This window comes from Carassius gibelio, chromosome B2, assembly GCF_023724105.1.
Source record: "Carassius gibelio isolate Cgi1373 ecotype wild population from Czech Republic chromosome B2, carGib1.2-hapl.c, whole genome shotgun sequence".
Classification (NCBI taxonomy): domain Eukaryota; kingdom Metazoa; phylum Chordata; class Actinopteri; order Cypriniformes; family Cyprinidae; genus Carassius; species Carassius gibelio.
This window is the reverse complement of record NC_068397.1, coordinates 3,172,124-3,193,566: the sequence shown is the minus strand read 5'-3', so window position 1 is coordinate 3,193,566 and position 21,443 is coordinate 3,172,124. Positions and strand designations below refer to the sequence as shown.

Sequence of the window (21,443 nt, the reverse complement as noted above, 5' to 3'; positions counted from 1 at the left end):
TGGTCTGTTAAATGCATTAGACATTTTGCAACGAGCCTTCAGCGCGTGCTGAGTGAGCGAGCGCCTTAGGGGCCGTTCACATATCGCTCCTAAAAACGCGTGGAAAACGCTAAGCACGTCTTTCTCCTCCTTTCCAAAGCGCTCGGGCAGAAGCGCTCATGAGGCGTCTGTCTTTGCTAAGCAACAATGACGTGCTCTCTCCATGAGACGCGGAAATTTCAGCGAAGGATAAATGGATTTGCAGCTCTAAAAATCGCTTGCAGTAGCTCTGCTACTAAATTTATTTCAAAATTGCAATCCATATACAACTATGATCAGCTGTTCCTTCATCTTGGCTGAGCTCTCAACCTTGTTACGGGAAAGGATGAAGCTGATTGGTTGGTTCTTGTCACATGACCCGCGGTGCGCTTGCGGCATTCTGAAAAGTTGAGATGTTTTTACATTTTGCTGTATCTAAAACGTATCGAACCGAACCGAACCGTGACATCAGTGTATCGTATCGAACCGAACCGTGAATTTTGTGAACCGTTACACCCCTAGTGTGTATATATATATATATATATATATATATATAATTTATAAATGTGTATGTATATCTACAGTATATGTATGTGTGTGTGGTTGTACATAAACATGTAGTTGTTTTTTGGTGTTTGGCTTATTGTTATATTAGAATCATTATTATACTCTTTGGATAAAAGCGTCTGATAAATGACTAAATCAATAAATAAATCGCAAGGTTCGTTGCAATACGATATCATTTCGATTCTCATACCCAGCCATACAATATTTGCCAGTACCTTAAAAAATGCTAAGATATGATTACACTATGATTTGAGGCAGGAGTATATTTTAATTGATTTATCAATATTATGATATTTTATACCTATTTTAAACAGCTAGCTATTTTTTTTTTTACTCTTTTACTCACAAATGCAGTCAAAATATATAATATAAAAAAAATGTATCAGAAAGTTTCACACCCTGTACCTCAACTGGGGCATTGACAGCAAACAATATCCCAAGGTAATCTTGTTATTGAGCCCTGATTCATGAGTTAAAAGAGAATGCACACTTTGGTGGTAATGCATAAATGGACAATTTATGTGAAAATGTGCACAGTGCCAAAATAAGGTGCCTATTTATACCACAGATATAAAAGTGCCCCTTTAGTATGTAACAGTGAAAACACAGAAAGCGAGTGCCTCAAGGAAGAGAAATAGTTTGTGACATTCGTCATTCACCCCTGATGTGGCCATCAAAAAAAGTAAACAACTCAACAGATTTATGCCACTAGCTCATGCTGTTTACATAAATCAATAACATTCTAACAAGACAAAGCCAATGCGGCCCTTCTTTGACTCAAAGAATAATACATCAACACCACAACCTGAGTGAAATTGATTAGAGGCAACCTTAGATTGCTAAGCTTTGCTTGTAACAAAACCTTCATTCGATTGGAAGCAAAATTCACACAGGATGGGCTTGACGACAAATGATGTAAATCAGCAGTCCTCTTAAGGGACCAGTCACAAGATCATCTAAAATGTCAGAATTCTTACAGAAGCTGACTCAAGCGACTTGAATGAAGGCCATGGTACACTTCAATTCAATTTGTAAAGTTTATTTGTAAACCACTTTTTACGATACAAGCCATTGCAGAGCAAACTTTACAGAAAATTACGTTTCTACAATATGTAACTTATAAGTGGTGACTCTCAGTTTATGTGCATATGATAGGAATTTTCAGAAAAATTAAAACAAGACATAGTCAGCCAGATGATGAACATTATTAACAACAATTATTATGTGATTGCACAGTAGCAATATTTGTTAGTTCTGTATGTTGTTTCAGGGTTGGCATCATCTCTTCTCAGGTGTTCGGGGTCCAGACTGGAGCTTGTGTAAATCCTACTGTAGTTACAGAAACAGAGAAACAAATAGAGACGTCATTTGCATAGCTGCTGTTCCAATAAAGTAAAATTAATTAGTTTAACCCAAGCTAAAGAATAAGAATGCGCATCTGATCAGATACAACTGCCGTCACAAATTATGAGATGCATTATTTGAACGCTTGGCGAAAGAGATGTGTTTTTAATCTAACAGTCTTTATTAGTCACAAGTTTATTTTTGTGTGAAAATATGTCAGATTGCAGTTAAAGGTTTTACTATGGAGTGATGAGGGAAATAATATGTATTAAAGTATGAATGAATTATAGGTTTATGAATGTATCAGTAAAGGGGAATGACTCTTGAGGCATTTTTTTTTGTCTTTCCTCCATATACTGCCTAATTGAGCATTGTTTATTAGCACAACAGTGTTTTGTTTACTGAAACTGTTGTTCCATAAGCCCCACCTGCTGTCTGAGAGTGGAACTGCTTTTTTTCCCCCCAGTCTGTTTGCCATTTTTATTTTAACCAGTGCAAAAATCAGACTGATTTATAAATATTAATCAGCTGATGGAAAATAATCAATAAACAATTCTGCTAATAAGGTATCTAGACTTATTAACATAGCAGAAAATAATTTTGATTCTTATAACTTTTCTTAAAAATGACTTAAAATATGAAATGTGAGATTTAGCTTCTTTTTTTTATTTTTCTTCTGAACATGTAATACATGTTAGTACATAACTGACAAATAACTTCACTTTCCAAGTGACAATAAATACTGCAACAGTATAAACAGATGCAGAACATAGTGAAACAAAAGTAAAGCACTTGTTAGCAATAAATCTGCATAAGTTATTTATGTTGCATAAAATTGCTGGTATATAGGGTTACTTTATTATTATTTATAATTTTGAAACCTTACTCAAAAGTACTCAAGAAAATCTGAAAGTAGGTCACAGAAAGGATTGGTTTACAGCTATTTTATTTCTTCTGTCACTTTGGATGGCAGAAACAGTGCTTCTGTCGCCAAAGGCTTGTCACATTTTCTTTCTTCAACAATAATCTGCCGGAAAAATTCAAAATTTGTCAACATAAAAATGCCAAAACCTTTTGCAAAAATCTGTATGTTTACTAAGTCCCTATCCACACGAAGGCAGAGCTTTCCCTAATTTATCTTTTTTCTTTTCCTTCATCTCAAGAAATCACAAAACACTGAAACCAACAAAAACAATGTAGTATACTGTTCATGCCAGACAAGTATGTGGCGCTGTAATTATTCCACAGAGATACACTTAAAACAGAGAAGAAGACTTGGCGCATGTGCATAAATCTTGTGCGCTGTATACAAACCCAACACAACAACACACAGCTAATTGACTCAGTAGCTTCTGCAGCATGAATATAAGCACGTAGTCCGCTATTGTTGTTGTTCTTATGTGACGTAGTGGTTTCTGACTAGGGTCGAGATGTAGGGTGAGATTTCAGGAATCCATCTGGACGAAACCGTGATACGATACAAAATGTTTACCTATACAGCTAAACATTTCTCTGTGTGGATGACCCCCAAATGTCTGTTATGGTATGGCACGTGTATACACCGATCAGGTACAACATTAAAACTACTGCTAGGTGAAATTTTTTAAAATAAAATAAATTCTTATTGTCCGTGACTAATGATAAAACTCTACTCAACGTGGGTTAGTGAAACATGACATCCAATAATGAAGTAATCATCCAAAGGCTTCTCAAAGCACAGATAGATAAACCATCTTCATGAAGAAAGGAAATCTGAGTGATGACACAGGTGTGTGTTTTTAAGGCACCGAAGACAAAGTGCCAAATTGTCATGATTCTAAATAAGCTTCAGCTCATTATCACACCAGGAGGGTGTTACTGTATCCATTGCTAATGTAGCATTGAGTAAAAATATGAAGAACTCATCCAATTCTTTTTTATAACTTGTACCCCACACAGTGGCACTGTAAGCCTAAAGGGGTTTGGAAACCAGACGAGAAATTAACAACTATTTATGACCAATATCATGCAATTTAATGGAAAACTATGCGAGTGGTGCTCTGTGGCCCACTGGGATTTTGAAAAGCCTCTTGAGTTGTAAACTGGAAGATGTGAAGAGACATTGATGGTACCACCAATGCGCTAAAAAGACACAAACGCTTGGACTTTTCACATTTTTACTGAATACAGTGAATAATCATTGTCAGTGCAGGGTGTGAAAAGTAACCAACTCTTGAATTTAATAACTTGTCAGTTCTCTTTTAGAAGAAAAAACCTGCTTATTTATTATTTTGATCCATCTCTCCGCACAAATCTGTTTCTTTTTCTGAATATTTCTAGGTTGCCTTGAAAGCTTTGCTCTCTTTGGATTATGCCATGACATCTGGATTGGCTCTTTTTCACATTTAGTTGATTAACTTGTGTGCTTTGGATCACCTTTTTAAAGCTTTGAGTCATGAACTGATGTCCTGACATTGCCCTGTAAAATAAATCGTAGAATAGATCCAGCCTTAGAGCAGCACTAAACCACGATGCTCTTTTCACCATGCTTCACAACTGGGCAGAGGCTTTAGTGGTGGTGTCCAGTGTCCATCTGTTCTCTAAAATAATTTTGTGCACTTTCAGTAAATGTTAAATTAAATTAAAAAAATTGTAATTAAATTAAATTAAATGTTCTGTAAATGTTCTGAAAAGAACATTTTCTTCAGTAAACACATTCTTCAGTAAATGTTCTGAACTGCCTTTGCTTTTTGACCATTTGTTTATTTGTATATTACACACATTAATTAGTATTTTTTGAGAGCAACACATTTGTCAGAAACCAGCCTATGTTTGCCTTTTATTTAAAGGGCAGGATACCTGTGCGATCCCCACATCCCCTTTATTAAGTCCAATTAGCTTTTGAGAAGTTAAAAACACAGAAGGTTCACTTACTTTTCCAGTCTGCCCTTTCAATGAAAATGCAAAGGTTGTATGTAATTAATCATATTGTTTTTATATGCAATTGTGACATAAAGATCAGAAGCTCCAACATGCTTGGACACATCTTTGGATTAAGCAATATAAAATCCAGATATTTTCAAATGGTTTACATACTGTACTTATTCTTGTTACTGTATAGATTTATACCATGTTTGGTCCTAATTGTTTTTCTTTAACATTCTCTGAATGAATATCAGCAATTGTGCCATTATTAAATTATTATATTGTTAATTTACTAATTAATTTATGAATTAATTTATTTTACATGCACATTTATTTCCTCTATCAGATGTTTTTATCCAAAGTGAAATACAAGCAAGTCATCATAAGAGGCAAATAACAAGTGCTCACAATACAAAATATAGTTTAGTATAGAACCAGCAACACCATGGAGGGATTATTAAGAACTAATGCATAGATTTATTATTATTATTATTATTATTATTATTTGAATTAAGATTCAATTAAGTGCTCATGGAAGAGATGTTTTATGCAACATTGTTTTTAATTGATAAAAAAAAAAAAAAAACATTTACTGCATTAAACAGATGGCTAAACTAAAATTAAGCGTAAAATACAATCTACTTAAGCTTTGTTTGCTTTTGCGAAACAAGGTTCAGAACATTCTAGCAACCATATAGCAATGTGCTGTGCATTTTAAATAAAAGCAAAAAAAAAAAAAGAAAATTGTGGTGTATTACAATTTCTATTTCATGTAATTCTGCAGATTATCCTCCATAGTCACTGCAGAAAAAAGTTAAAATCCTGAGAGTAAAAAATTATAAATTTCATTTTTGTGATTTTGTTGTTGTTGTTTTCCTCATAGGTACGTTCTGCAGCCAGAAAGCGTTGGCATCGCTGGCAGGACAATCACGCGCTGCGAATCCGAGTGGCGAGAGCCATGTCCATCCCCACCTCCCCCACCCGCATCAGCTTTCACAGCATCAAGCAGACCACAGCCGTCTGACCTTTAAACAATAGCTTTTCCTCTTTATAATTCAGCCACACAGTAAGACAGCAAGGGGCACGAGAGACCAAGTGATTGTTTTTGGCCTTTGATGGTAGTGGGTGTCTCCTCCGACAAACAGTGAATTGAATTTATATGTCTGTGTCATTTTGTGAATGGGCCCTGAATTGAAGGGTTTTAACAAAACTGATCAAATGTCTGTCTGTCTGTCTGTCTGTCTGTCTGTCTATCTATCTATCTATCTATCTATCTATCTATCTATCTATCATCTAACTCTTTCCCTGCCAACATTTTTGTTTTTAAAGTTGCCAACTGCCACCACCATTTTTTTTATCATTTCACTAATTTTTCATGTCCGCAAAGTATTTTGTTGTATGAATTTCTGAACAAGCATCAAGTCAAGTCTGTTTTATTGTCAGTTCTTCCACATGTACAGTACATACATACAGAGGATCAAAATTGCGTTACTCTCAGACCCCCGGTGCGTACAGATAACACTAACACTAGAGCCTAAAAATCTCGATCAAATATAAGATACAGCTATACAATAAGGGAACGTAAAAAAAGACTTAACAATTAAAAATAAAGTTAAATAAAGCAGTGCATGGCACATGGCAAATAGAGTGCAAATCAGTGAAGTGAACAAACTTTTTTAGTGCAAAAAAGCTTTTTCTGTCTGATTAAAGACATCATGTCAAAAGAAGAAGAAAGCATCTGCTTTTAAACAAACAAACAAACAACAACAGCAAAAAAAAAAAAAAAAAAGAATTCTAGCTTCATGCATTTTTCCATTAACAGTAGAATGTGTGTTTAATGTAAAAAACAAACAAAAAAACAAACAAAAAAAAAAAGCAACATTTTAAACAAAAAGCTGAGAAAATCAATTTTTTGTCAAAGAATATATCTGGATCATATTTAGATCACTGATCAAAACACAGATGGAGAAGTTCCCTTCCTTCAGCACCCCCAAAGCTTCACAGTTGTAAATCACTGTCTGACTCAACATGTTATTCAGTAACGTTTGGCAGTTTTGATTTATATGCTGATTTATATGCATCTGCTTACATATGCAGAGATTCAGTATTCTTCCAGAAGATGTGTAATAGTGCCTCGTACAGTATTACAGTGACAACACGGAAAGCTGGGAAATTGAATGGCAGAGAAATGTTGTTTCCTAAGGCTGGCCACACACCTGAATGTTTTAAGCCTGATTTTGAGCACCCCCAAGCAATCAGGGGAGCGTTGGACAATTCGAGGATTGTCGCAAACAAAGTTTTGCCCAAAAAATCATTTGTGTCATATCATTATGATTATTTAACTGCTCCCGATCGAGTCGGAGCGTCCCTGATCTTAAATTATAAATATCATACATTTGATACCTGCGATAACTTATGGGAGTTAACTTCCCCAACCAGATGTAACAGGCTTTTATTGCTTTTATTTTATGTTTGATGTTGCTACTGTACAAACAGGCCATGAAAGTTTTCTTTTTTCTCCTTTGTTTTGCTTCCTATAAAACAAAACTCAAAATGTCAATCATCCTCCATTTGTTTTTCTTAGCAAGTAAAGTTTGATCTCATGAGTCTCCGAGAGATCTCATCTCATTATGACAATTCTACTTTAGTTGGCAGGTGTGTGTCTCTCCAACTGGCTGAAACTTGTAGCATGAGCATTCAGAGAATTATAATGTTTAACTTTGGTTGAAACTGTCCTAAAGTCTGTGGTCACAAACACCTTTTAAAACTTAAGATTTGAAAATCATCTTTGCCCAGTCCTATATAAAGTAAAATCCCTTCAATGGCGGGAAAGAGCTAAAAGGGATATTTCCCCTCAAAATGAAAATTCTGTCATTAATTACTTCACCTCATGTCTTTCTAAACCTGTAAGACCTTTGTTAATCTTCGGAACACAAATTACGATATTTTTGATGACATCAGAGTGCTTTCGGAACCTGGTTTTTCTTTGTGCACAAAAAGTATTCTCATAGCTTCATAACATTATACAGCTGAACCACTGATTTCACATGGACTATTTTAACGATGTTTTTACGATGTTTCTGGGTCTGGGAATGTTTCAGTTCACTTGCTGTCTATTGAAGAGTCAGAGAGCTCCTGGATTTCATAAGAAATATCTTAATTTATTTTCTGAAGATGAACAAAGGTCTTAATTGTTTGGAACAACATGAGGGTGAGTAATTAATGACAAAACTATCTCTTTAAATAGTAGCTGACTATGCTACCTAGAGCTGGTAAAAACACTCCAGGATTTTTTTTCATATATAGGAGAGGGTACGGATGAGCACCCAGCAGACCGATCAGGCAAATCAGTTTATTGCAAAAAAGTCCCAATGTTCTGTAATAAAAGGATCCTCGTCTACAGTTCAGTCCACACCATCTGAATCACATTTGGCTTCAGAGTCTCCAGATCTCTACATCAGCAGCAGATAAGGAAGCCTCTGCTAGCTAGTCCAAACATTATCCAGTGCTGGTGAAACACATCAGCGTTCAGTCTGATATCTGCAGTAACCCACTGTACGTCTCATCATCTACTCATCAGCCTGCCTCACACAACACAACTGTCAAAAGACTCACCTCAAATGGAGCTCTGATACAACATCCTTCATTCAAAACCAATGCAAATGGCATCTCACTCTGGACAGCATTCTTTTAACCCTTGCAGAGGGCAGTGCTCCATGGTATCCTATTACTTCGAAGCAAGACAAACCATGGAAACTGGCACATTGTTTTGAATAAAACTCCCATCAGTGATCTTAAAATTAGGAGAGAAGCAGCTGAAGACAAATCTTTTACAAAACGTAGCATTTTTCTTTCTTCACTTCGCATTTAGAAAACTTTGAACATACAGTATATATAGCATGAGCCGTATGGGAACATTCTGTGATACTTTTGCAGATTTTTAAAGCTTGAATGTGGTCGCTTTTCACTGCCTTTTTATCTGGACTAGTGCAAGCAGAATATTGTCCAGCCTTGGATTTCACTACCAACTCAAAACTGGCAAGCTGGACCACCCAACAACGTCCTGTGGCCCCAAGCTAGGCAGTCTGTAAACTCTATTTATTTATTTTTCTTATAAAACTTTATTTATTTATTAATATTGTGTTTTTTATTAGTATAGGTTTGCTACTGTGCTGAATTTATTTATTGATTCATTTGGAGATAAGGGCTGTGGTTCTGAGACTGAGATTTTCCACACTGTTGTATTTCAATCACCCCTTTTCTCAACATTTCTGGAATTTTTTTTCACATTTGGCATTACCGGGTGAGGTCATTTTTACCAAGTTCATGCTGTTGTAAAAGTTCAATTTAGGTGTTGATTTAATTTAAAAGAGCCTGCAGTAATCAGGCTTAGTCAGGTTAGTCCAGCTCAATGCAGTTCTATAGATTTTAAAATTACTGGGTTGAAAATTATTACATGACTCCATTTTTGACTAAACAGTGAAAACTTCCCATACAAAAATTGACCATGGTTTTTGAAAACAATACATACTGTTTCTGTGTAAACTACGAAAACGGGAATTTGTGAAAATGCTGAGGTTATGTCCATAGATTTTTTGTGTTATGTATGGCTGATTCTAGCTCACTCACTCAGGATCTGGTGCTCAGACACCTCGCCCGTCTGGGTCTTCGGGTCAACTGGGAAAAGAGCAAACTCTCCCTTGTGCAGAGGATCTCTTTTATCAGTATGCATATAGACTTGATCGCCATGTTCGCGCAGCCTACGAGTGAGCACACGCAGTGACTGCTGAATAACCCGAGTCAATTCAAAGGCAAGAGGGCGATTCCACTGAAACTATTTCAGAGGCTCCTGGGGCATATAGCATCCTCAGCAGCGTTCATACTGCTCAGGTTGCTACATTTGAGACCGCTTCAGCACTGGCTTCACGTCCCGAGATGGACATGGCGACAGGAACCTGATCATCACTCCAACCTGCTGCTGAACCTCACTCCGTGGTGGGACCTTTCGTTTCTACTGGCTGGTGTTCCCCTAGAACCAGTGTCCAGGCATGTTGTTGTGTCAACAGATGCTTCAGCCACGGGTTGGGGTGCCATGTGCAATTGACATGCTGCGTGGCATGTCAATTGCCTCGAGTTGCTAGCAGTACAGCTTGCTCTGAACCAGTTCAAGGCACTGCTGAGGCACAAGCTCGTACTGATCCCTATGGACCACACTGCGACCGTAGCGTACATCTACCATCAGGGCAGTCTACACTCTTGTTGCATGTTGCAACTCGCTCGCCACCTCCTCTTGTGCCATTCACATCCCGGGCAGGCTCAATCGTGCCATCAAGATCAGGGGGGACTCTTGAGGAAGGGAAACTTCTTTCTCAAAGATGGGGCACCAAGTGGCACCCACATCTCGATCTTTGGGTCACGGAAGGTTTAGGTACTTTGCCACCTCACGCGGTAGCTACCATCACTTTGGCTAGGGCCTTGTCTACCTGACACGCCTATGCTTTGAAGTGGAACCTCTTCACCGCTTGGTGTTCTTCAGATTGTGGAGACCCCTGGAGATGCCTGATAGGGTCAGTGCTTTCCTTTCTTCAGAAAGGGTTGGAACGAAGGCTGTCTCCTTCCAACCTTAAGCTCTGTTTTGCCACCATTTCGGCTCACCATGACCCTGTTGACGGTAAGTTTCTTGGGAAGCATGATATGATCATCAGGTTCCTGAGAGGGGCCAGAAAGCTCAATCCGGCTCGCCCTTATCAAGTCCCCTCTTGGGACCTCTCAGTGGTTCTATCGGCACTGCAAAGAGCTCCCTTCGAACCCTTGCTCTCAGTAGAGCTGAAGTTTTTATCATTAAAGACTGCACTGCTGACCAAGGTACACTGTGTACCATTCACTCGTTTCGTTACCACTCAAAGGTGACTGTGCTCTCGGGCGAGACCCCATTTATCAGTCTCTTTGTGACGTAAGGTCTCCGTTCCCTCCTTCATGGAACAAGGGTTACATACGTAACCTAGACGTTATACCAATGGGAATGATGAAGTCCAAAATATACTAATGTTCTCCACCAAAGGGAGCCACATGATAACTAATACTTTTAGGTCTCAAAGATTAAAGGGGTCATAAAATGCGATTTAAATTTTTCCTTTCTCTTTGGACTGTTACAAGCTCTTGGTGCATACGGAAAATCTGTAAAGTTGCAAAGACTAAAGTCTCAAATCAATATTATTTATAAAAGTTAAAAGTAAACCACTCCTACCTAAAACCTAATATGCCCCCACATGTCGATGTTATGATGTGGGAAGTTTTGCATAACCTGACTTAGTTTGGTTACTAACTAAGTAACTTTACAGATAACTTTACAGATAACTTTACAGATCTTCTTTATGCACCAAGAGCTTGTAACACTCCAAAGAGAAAGGAAAAATTTAAATCGCATCATATGACCCCTTTAATCTTTGAGACCCAAAAGTATTAGTTATCATGTGGCTCCCTTTGGTGGAGAACACTGTACACAAAATAATGTTATTTTTTTTAGCAACGTCATATGACCCCTTTAGCCTTTTCAGTGGTGAGTTTAAAATATCCAGCGGTCCCCCCAGAGAGAGTTTTTTTAAGAAGACCGTTATTTTAGAAGTTCCCTTTACTGTTTCCATGGCGACTCTTCAGGCTTGTCACGTGACACACCACGTCTACAATAACACTGTATGAAAAATGCATCTCTTTTATTTCGATTTTCCTTTTTTTATTTTTAAATATTCAGAAACTCGAATACTACGTCGTGAACAATCTGATATTCCGATTCATAAATATCTGTAAATGAGTGTGTTTTGTCATATAAAAACCTTCCTAAATGATCTTGATCGTGATCTGTAATGTGAGATGGGCGCCGCCATGTTTGTTCGTGCTGCAGTTAAGAGTCCTTTCAGTCAGATTTACAGCACGTGAATTCACCAATCTCTCCTGAAATACAAATAATAAGTAGCCGGTGAACTGGGTGAAGAATAGCGTGAACTTCATGGTTACTTACACTATGTGTATCTGATATGAATAGAAAACATCTGCAAATTAAAAAATTTGAATGGATTGTTATTGTTGCTTCCATAGACATGCGTGCATTTTTAAAACTCTAAATGTATTGTTTTACTAGTATTTATGTATGAAACCTAAAGTATGCATTATGTGGTTAATAACACTGCACAGTTGTTATAATATGACAAGAGCAGTGCACATCGGTCTCTGGCTCAGCGTCATCCAACGCTCGAAAACGCAGTTTTAATTTGGCAGTTATGTGACGTTACCGAACGCTTTAAATCCCATATGTGGGACCGTACCACTCAAAAGGTCAAAATCTGTGTAAATGGTTTAATACATTGACTGGTAGTTAAATAAAGGTTTTTTGAAAAAATCTGTAATCTGCAAAATTCTTAAGGATAATTTTTCCTTAATTTTTCCCCAATCCCAATTCTATTTTATGTCATGAAAGCAGTCATGTTGCCGAGATAATTCATACCCCTTCGTTTGAAGTGTGGTCCCGAAAAATCTTCATTTGAAGGGCTATCTGGCCCTTCCCCTTACCCCTAACCCTTCACGGGAAAGGGGAAAGGCTAAGGGGTAGAATTGGGATTGGGCCTTAATGTATTGCTCTCCAATTAAATCCACATTATTTGTCTCTTTTAAAATAATACAAAGAATAATACTTCCATAAAGACACACATAACTCATAATATATTGACATAGTCACGTGGCCATTGTATGTGTGTGTGTGTGTGTGTGTGTAATATATATTTCATACATGTAAATAGAATTTATATGAGGAAAGAAATTCCATTTTCAAAGGAATTGATTCTTCAAACTCTGTGTGAAGCTTGATTTAGACAAGTGTTATTAAGGTCATTAATATGATTAAAGTAATGGTGTTTATCCAATTGTTTATAGACAGTGTACATTGATACGTGATTTTCATACCTTTGAATAAAAATTTGTCAAAACTAGTTGGTCAGTTGTGTTGTATATAGATAATAGAGGGTGGACCTTTCTTCTCATGAATAATACTGTATATTTGCCAAAGACAAGAATACATTTTTGTATTTCATTTGAAATTAATTTTGAGTGTTTTAATACCATGTTTTATATTTGTTTATTCGTGTGATTTTCTGCCATGAAACTTTGTATATAATCTATTTTTGGTAATTTAATGAAAAAAGTCGAAATGCCTTAAAAGTATGAAATAAAAGTATGAGGATGTAAACAATGTACATAGACATTATAATCAGTGTTATTGCTCTGATTAAATATAAAACATTACAAAAACTCTTGTCTTCATTCATGTTATCAGTCACCACCTCCAAGGGATACCCAAATCAGGCGAAGATTTTCATAATTTCCTTGGTAACAGTCTCAGAAGTTTTGTCATCTATAATTATTGCTTCAGGGTATGATGAGTATAAGTCTATAACTGTGAGTATATAGACATTCTGAATAGGACTCACCAAATCAAAACCTAGCTTGGACCAAGGCCTAAGTGGATGCTCTAATAGATTAACAGATGTAGAGGTTTATCTCAATGCAACACTTGTTTCAGAACACACTACAATTTTTTATCATTCTTTCAACATCCATGTCAATATTAGCCCAATAGAATTTGCTTCTCAAAAATTGAAGAAGGCCAATGTTCTGTCTTCCATTATTTTCTCCACACTTTTAAGTTCCTCAAGAGGTAAAGTTTGAACATCCATCATATTTACAGCAGCACCCTGTCCATATATATGTCCACATAACTGTTGTCCTCCGTCTGTGGTAAGGGAAGTCTGGAAAGTGAATCTGCAACATTGTCTTTACCTGCAATGTGATAAATCTTGTATTCATATTGACACAGTCTCAGTCTGTGTCTTTGTATTCTTGGAGGCAAGAGCTTAGACTTCTCTGGATTGAGCATATAAAAGAGAGGCCAGTGATCTGTTTAAAGGGTAAATCTGCCTCCTCACAAATATGCTCTGAAGTGTTATAACTCCCATACGCACCCTAGGGCTTCCCATTCTGAGCCATTCTGTTTGTGTCGAAGCGTGGCTTATGTGCCACAGGTTTTTTCTTGGGTCTGAAGCAAAACTACTCCAAGTACGACTGGACTTAAATCACTGATTACAAACATTGGATCATAAAAGTGGAACATTTTGGGGTTGCAACCGAGCGGCAACCTCCCGCTGTCTCTCATGAACATGAACTAAAATCTCAACTAAATCAGAACTAAATCAGCTTATTTCCAGTATTTATTTTCCTTGTTCAATGTGGGTTTCTGTTAAATGTGAGCCAAAATCATCACAATTAAAAGAACCAAAGATTTAAACCACTTCAGTCTGTGTGCATTTAATTTATTTACTGCACGAGTTTCATAATTTGAGTTGTATTACTGAAATAAATGAACTTTTGCAGAGCAAAAGCTCAATGACATCTGGGTACAGTTTTGTTAATATGACAGACAGAGACCGGCTTAGCCTCATATAGACTTAAAACATTTTGGCCAAATCCCAAATGTCAGTCTAAGAACAATATAGCATTTATGTTCCTTTATGCTTATTTATGATTTGTTTTTTACACTTCAGCAAGCAGACAGATAATCTCTCTAATCCAATCACATGCAATTCAACATATTCACATTTTGACATGCTTCGTTATAAGATTTGGTGTCTTGGACGTCAAACCTGGCATGATGAGTCAAAATGGTACATTTTTAATTATGTTACCTGTAAACACATACAGTTTGTCTGTACATGATCTGTTTTTCCCTGATGCACATCTTCCTCTGACAAACACACAAAAGGAAAGAGGGGCTAAAAGCCAGACTGCATTTTAGACATGCTTTTATATCTACTAAAGCAGAGAATTGAAAACTGTGGGATAAATCTGTGCTGCTAATAATGGCCAAGCTGCAGGCCTCAAATACACAGCATTGCCACATTGTTTTAACTGCAGCGACAAGTTACAAATCCAGTCCTTTGTTCGTTTAATGGCATGTTCATATGCCTTATTAGACTGGCTCTCCGCCGAACGACCGGAGCGTGAAGGACACTTCCATGTGCTTTGAACATGATGTGCTGACTTTGAGTGAAAAAGCTAGTGCCCTTGATCACAGAGGAGCAGCCTGAGGTCTGACATAATGGAAACTATGCTGTGAAATCACAGGAATGAGTCAGAAGGACAGCACACTTTTCTGTGTTTGATTCAACACCGCACTCTCACACAGAACTCACTAATGCTTACACATCTACGTTTTGATGTTTGTCACTGTTTGTAAAAGCACATTGTTAGTCCTTTCCAGAGCATCTTGGCAGTGGATTCTAGCTGTAAAATCTGTAAAAGCTGAACACCAGGCAGTCGTTGCTCAAACCCTGACCCATTTCTGACACATAAAGGATGTAAATGTGAGTGATAATATATTATGATCAATCTTTTATGGTTGTTTTATTCTGTGATCTTGTTTTATTTCTACTTGATTTTGAATGCATAAAAAGGTATGACCATGGGGAACTGTATCTGGGGGCCACCATTACTTTTATGCTGGGGAAATCATGTTTCAAGTTGAGTATGTGACATTAAAAATGTTTTTTGACAATACAATTTAAATTAATGTTAAACATATTTTAAGTTCTGAATGCTACATACAATTCTGTTTTCACGGATTTCTTGAGTTGAGCATTTTCTTTTCTTTTGCAAAAATCATTTAATGAAATGCATTGCTTGAGTCTAATTTGAATATGTTGCATGTCTGCCATCTAGTGGCTATATTAGAGAATACAGACTCTCTCTCTCTCTCTCTATCTTGCTTTCTCATTCAAATGAGCTTCATACATGACTGTGTGAAACAGCACAATGCTTCCAAATTAATAAACAGTGTGTGCGGGATATGTGTACCAAAAGTTCTTAAGTAAATATTGCCCTGAAATGTTTAAGGAAAAATTTTTAAGGTGTAAATTTTGAAATCTATCAGACGTTGACGATGTTTTGGAGTTCTCTAAAACTGACCGGGCATCATTGACTGTTTGTAATGACCGTGAAGGTTAACTGTTTAAAACTTTGATCAAGTCTAGAGTTGAAATCAAATGTGATTGTACAAAAGAATAATACTTTGCCAATGTTTAGAGCAGAGTGGTTCATGAACACAGTTATTGATGTTGGGACGTTCGAGAGAGAGTCGGGGACAGTGAGGACACTGGACCAATGGCAGGAAACACCTGTGTTGGTTTTAATTAAAAAAGCAAAACGATGAATAAAATTGACATTATGTTGTATCCTCAGTTGAATTGTCTTGATCATCTGAAGAAATAAAAGAAAAATGTACAGTGCACATGCATCAAAATAAGAAACAAAGTGCTTTATAAAAGTGAAATGATTTGAAATAAACACCTAGTGATGAACGCACACTGAAACAACATTTGAGAATATAAATAAACATATTCATCAATAATGCATTGAAGACGAAGTTGGAGAAGAGTGGTTTGTTGTACCTGTTCAGCCAGCCATGATGTGTTTTACAAAAGCTGCGGAAAAAAAATGAAAATAAAAATCAATATTCCATGCTAATGCATTTCTAGTTTATAAAAACAATTTTTAAAGTTTGTACAAGCTCACCTTCGTAGTTTATACAGCCGTTGGCATCCTCCTGTCCAGCCATCAGCTGCTCGACCTCATCTTCCTTCATCTTCTCACCTGAAGAGAAGACACGTTTCACACGTTTCACAGCGCTCTACATGTGTGCAGGACTGGTTTCTTGTGACCATTCGGTGTGATTATAAAGTGTCAGCTTCTAGTCTGATGCCAATGTATTCGAAACTAAGATGGTCTCTTGATTTTACAGTGACAGAACCCAATCTAATGCTAAAAATGTACTTCCAAAAATTCCCCTCAGGAATTTGCAAAATGCAAAAGAATATTAAATTAGTTTATGATAATTATTTTAGATGTTGAAGCTTACCCAGGGTAGCGAGGACGTGTCTGAGTTCAGCACCCATCACTGTCCCGTTGCCCTCTTTGTCAAACACTCTCAGGCCCTCAACGAAGTCTTCAAAGGTGCCGCGGTCTTTGGCCTTGCAGATGTGTTGATGCAAGGGCAGGAACTGTTCAAAGTCCAGCATCTTCACTTGCATTTCTGCCAACAAAAGAAGCCAGATGAATCTGTGTGGCATGTTCGGGCTGAACAGTTTGGCTCTAGTGTTTGAGAGTATGTTCATCTTTGATTAATGGACCGTGGAGGTCCAAGGGACGGATTCTGTTCTCACCTTCAGCTTTGGGTTTGCCTAACACGTACATAACTTCAGCGTTGGTGGGGTTCTGACCCAAAGCCCGGATCAGATCACCACACTGAGCGTAGGTGATTTTCATCTCGTTGGTTGGCGTTCTGTCGAACAGTTGGAACGCATCCTTGAAATCTGCAGAGAAAAAGACAGTCAGACTTGAGTTTCTCGCTCTCCAACAGACATTAAACCTGTATGATGCCCATGCTTTAGAGCACTGACAGTTTGAAGTCTCTGTTAGATCTCTGTCCTGGAAACACGGCGTTGAGTTTTTTTTTTTCTTTTACTTTTTTATATTCCATTCCCTCACTTTTGGCCAAAATCAAAACTATGTGAATGATCTGCTGTAGTGAGTTTCTTTCTTCTGTTCAACACAAAGGAGGATATTTGGAAGAATGTTGGAAACCGAACAGTTGACGGTAGCCATTGAGTTCCATATTGTGAAAAAAAACAAAAACCTTTATATATATATTCTGTGGAAGTCAATGGTTGCCGACAACTTCTTGGTTACCAACATTCTTCAAAACTAAAGGCATGATTTTTATAATCTTAAAACTATATATTTCTGCCATATGGACATTACTCTGATAACATATCGATCATAACTGTAATGTATAAACATTCATTTTCTACAAAGTTTCTTTGAAATTATATATTTATCGGTGCTAACTCATGCAAAGACATTTTTATGCATTGGTTTTTGTTTTATAGTATTATTTTGGCTATGACAATTTAAAAATAACCATGAAAATGATGCAAAAGCAAATTTCATGACTTTGACCTGTTTTGAAAAAAAGAATCTGAATTAAATTTCCTGAAATAGTTTTGTTGTTTCTTGTATCAAGCACAAATCTAAGATGTTTCTTTAAGTAATTTTTATTTTTATTTTTATTTTTTAATCATTTAGGTATTTTTACTGCAAGTAAAATAATAACATAACAAAAAAAAATTATACTTATTAATTTGTTTATTTGTAGTATAGACACATGCAGCAGTGTAATTACAGTGTTATTTGCTGTAAATCTCCTCTTCAAGATAAAGTAATTTTGAAATCACTTACCCTCAATTTGCTCAGCAGTGAATTCGATCTGCAAAAAGATAATCAAATCATAATTTAAATAAATAAGTAAATGATAAATAATCACGCAAAACACTGAAGTTAAATAAATCACAAAAGCCTACAATTGGATTGCATGTTGAAAATGTGATATTAATATGTAGGTGTTATTTGTCCTTCAGGGCCTGACCCATCCTCCGGACACATGTCTGCACACTCATCCAGCTCCGGTTACACAAACTCAATCCTGTTTGTCCTGTGACTCATTGTCCAAAAGAATTTATGAGCAACCTTGATCCGGAGGGTGCACGTGGCCCCGTGGGTGTAAACCTAATACCACTTTTGTCATTATAGCACAAAGTTATCAGTCAGGGTTAGCAGACTTTGACAGTAATTGAAGGCTGCAAATGCATGTCACTGACAAGAGGCTCTTTATGGCCTTAGGAAATGGAAACATGCCAAATAATGAAACTGTAACTGTGCAACATGACAAAGCAACTACATTTTCAAAGACATAACTTTATATTTTCTCCATGCATGCTGTATCGTTAATGCAGATTGTTAATGTATATTGCTTACTGAAACATGAAAACAATGCCACTGGACGCAGGAAATGATAGAGTTACCATAAATGATGCTTCTCAGTAATCAGAGCTCATTAGAAATGCTGCATCTATTCTAGATGAATGCCATGTCTTCAATGAAATTTGTAGAAATCGTGAATCTGTGAAGGCTTCTGAATGAATAATCCCTTAAGTTTGGGTGGTCCATTCTGGAGCACATAATCAAAATCCCATTGTGTGTGGCCTAAACCTCAATGGTTTGGAACGTGTCTTATGGCCTCTCCTAACCTCAACATTTTTAGACTATGGAAATGGGGTGTAGAGTGGCAATGTAGACCACTAAAATATCTCCTCTGAAACTTGAGCTTTCTTGTCAGTTTTCCACCATTACACTAGGAAATCCAAATATTTCTTGACCTGCAAAAAAAACCTAAAGGTTCGGAAAGTGATACGCCACTGGGTATTATGTTGTATTTATATGTTTCGCGTTTAAATACATGGAACTTCTGCGAGTTGCTAAAACATTTGGATTTGGGAAAGACAGAATGCAGAATTCTCAGACGATAGCCAAACAAACACTGACAGTTGTTTAGTTCAAGTAAATAGCTTTTCACATCAATTATGAGCTCTGCAGATTAGAAAAATATGTGCACAACACACTGCCAAACAGTGACGGTGGAAGATTGCATTTGTAGATGCTTAGCCAATGATTCTGCAGGTTGTTCTTTTGGGTGCATAACACCTTCTACATTAAATGGTGTCTCTGAAGATGCTTAAAATAGCTCATGGACATCGATGAAAGCAACAAGAGCCTAGCAGTTGTCTGTGAGAAGGTAACATGTGTCAGTAGATATAATAGACTGATATCAAGATACTATACATTCTTTAAAACAGAGTTTTCGCAGTGATGCCATAGAAGAACCACATTTATTTCCTAAAATAACCGTTTAGTGAGTTAAAAGCTTGAAGCACATTTTAATATTCTAAAGAACCTTTTATGCAATATAAAGAATCATTGTATCGTAAAGGTTCTTTATGGAACCATCAATGGCAGTAAAGAACTTTGTAATCTAGAATTAATAAAACAAACAGAGGCCAATCGATTGCAAGAAAGTGCCTTGAAGTCTTTGATCAGAAGTAGCAGGAATGATAGCTAACTACATTTTCCTTTTCTCTTGGTCTTCATCATAATTAATAGGGAAACCGAAGACACATTGCTCAGTGTAAACCAAACGGACCAGTGGCTACACTGACATTAGTCAGACTAGACACCATATTCAATTTGACAGAAATGCACCTGAACAGTTTTAAGTCTAAAATGTTCACAATATTTGAACTGGAAGTTCTATTTCAATTCGTTGGCATGCAACAAGCCACTGATGGGTTGCATTGTCCCTGACTAAGTCCATCTCTTGCAGTGGATCTCAACAACTTAGATGTTAGTACCTTGACTTCAGCTGGGTTAAACTCGGGCTCCTTGGGGGGCTCCGGCTCTGGGGGCTTGGGTGCAGCTGCTGGTTTGGGCTCTTCCTTCTTCTTGGGGGCCATGATGATGGTTACGATGCAACACAGAGGGACGGAGACAGCACAGGGTCAGACACGCTCTGGGTACAGGACTCCATGCTGCCAGAGGGCACTTTATCCTCGGGCTGACAGGTATGTCCTGCCCCCTTTTGTCCCAGAAAGGTGCCAAATACAAAGAGGAACGCCGTAAAAGGACATGGCCAATGGCTTCTATTTGAGACACATTTGTCCTCTCACAACAGACGCTCTTTGTCATCTGTACTGGCCATAGGAGTGAAAGAGTTTGTTCATTTAGCTAGAAACCGTGGATTTTGGTCATCTTTACAGCTCCGGTGAAAGATACACGAGGTCACTTCCTGTCATTCAGAGTCAGGCTTGTATTCTTTATAATCCATGCATCTCCTCCAAATCCGTTCTTCAACCTCTTCAGGGATGAATTGGAACATCAGAGTGTTATTCCAAATGATTCAATTCAATCATGCATGTTTCTATTTTAAAGCCTAATCACTAAAATATGTATGAGGCTCCTAATGTCATAGAATATATATATGAGATTAAAATGTTCTTTACATTAACAACAACCAATACATTTTGGTTCATTAAGGAACTCTTCTATGAAATCAGGTTCTACACATTTTAATCTCTAACATTAATTTTCAACAGGCTCAAGTGGCAGATTATTACCCATCAGTATTCATCTACAAGATGAAGAAGCTCTGAGGGATTTTCTGCCAATCACAAATTAGAAAAAAAATAAAATAATAAAAATAATAATAATAATAATTTCTATAGTAAATGGAGCAGAACACTAATTAAAACCAAGGTAAAGTGTGTCAAAATAAATAAATGATTCCCTGGGTCTTGCCAAAGGTAAATGTTATTAACTAGATATTTTTGTAACATCTATAACAGCTAAATCTAAGTCAGCTAAAGAAAACTGATCAAAGAAGAAAATAATAATTAAATAATTAAAAATAATCCCACTTTGAGACCAATAAATTGACATTAAAGTTATTTTGATTAAAAACTTTCTTCGAACATTTTGAACATGAGTAATCTTTTTTTTTTTTTTTTTTACCAATAATGAAATTAAGCTCCTATTGAAGAGGGTAATAATAATTACACAATATATTAAATTTTAATGGTTCTAAAAGATTATTATTTTTTTTTTTTTTTTTACTTATTGAG

General features: G+C 36.8%; 2 protein-coding genes across 3 annotated transcripts in view; one reads left to right on the top strand and one right to left on the bottom strand.

The window, feature by feature from the left end:
- The window catches only part of LOC127951071 (corticotropin-releasing factor receptor 2), a 125,377-nt gene extending 114,124 nt beyond the window's left edge, over positions 1–11,253 (top strand). Inside the window, exon 12 of the mRNA XM_052548704.1 lies at positions 5,717–11,253. Within this exon, the coding sequence (XP_052404664.1) occupies positions 5,717–5,857 (141 nt within the window). The 3' untranslated portion in view covers positions 5,858–11,253. The remainder of the gene's footprint in view (positions 1–5,716) is intronic.
- A 4,773-nt stretch (positions 11,254–16,026) lies between these two features.
- Positions 16,027–20,358, bottom strand: myl13 (myosin, light chain 13). 2 transcript variants are annotated; one of them, XM_052548710.1, is made up of 7 exons: positions 20,178–20,358; positions 18,172–18,199; positions 17,097–17,246; positions 16,793–16,966; positions 16,450–16,527; positions 16,326–16,358; positions 16,027–16,052 (listed from the first exon to the last, which is right to left on the bottom strand). In XM_052548710.1, exons 1-6 carry the CDS (start codon positions 20,277–20,279, stop codon positions 16,330–16,332), a joined length of 561 nt encoding a protein of 186 aa, XP_052404670.1. In that variant the 5' UTR covers positions 20,280–20,358; the 3' UTR covers positions 16,027–16,052; positions 16,326–16,329. The 2 variants fall into 2 exon arrangements, with proteins under 2 accessions (XP_052404670.1, XP_052404669.1); XM_052548709.1 differs by having other exon boundaries at positions 16,040–16,134.
- Between the last annotated feature and the right edge of the window lie 1,085 nt (positions 20,359–21,443).

What these genes read in the sequence shown, in the direction of transcription:
- myl13 (XM_052548710.1), bottom strand. Translation starts at nt 20,279, where the DNA reads ATGGCCCCCAAGAAGAAGGAAGAGCCCAAACCAGCAGCTGCACCCAAG. An exon ending in ACACGTCCTCGCTACCCTGG is followed by an intron (nt 16,528 to 16,792) that starts GTAAGCTTCAAC and finishes TCTTCTCTTCAG; the next exon opens with GTGAGAAGATGAAGGAAGAT. An exon ending in CGGCTGTATAAACTACGAAG is followed by an intron (nt 16,359 to 16,449) that starts GTGAGCTTGTAC and finishes TTTTTTCCGCAG; the next exon opens with CTTTTGTAAAACACATCATG.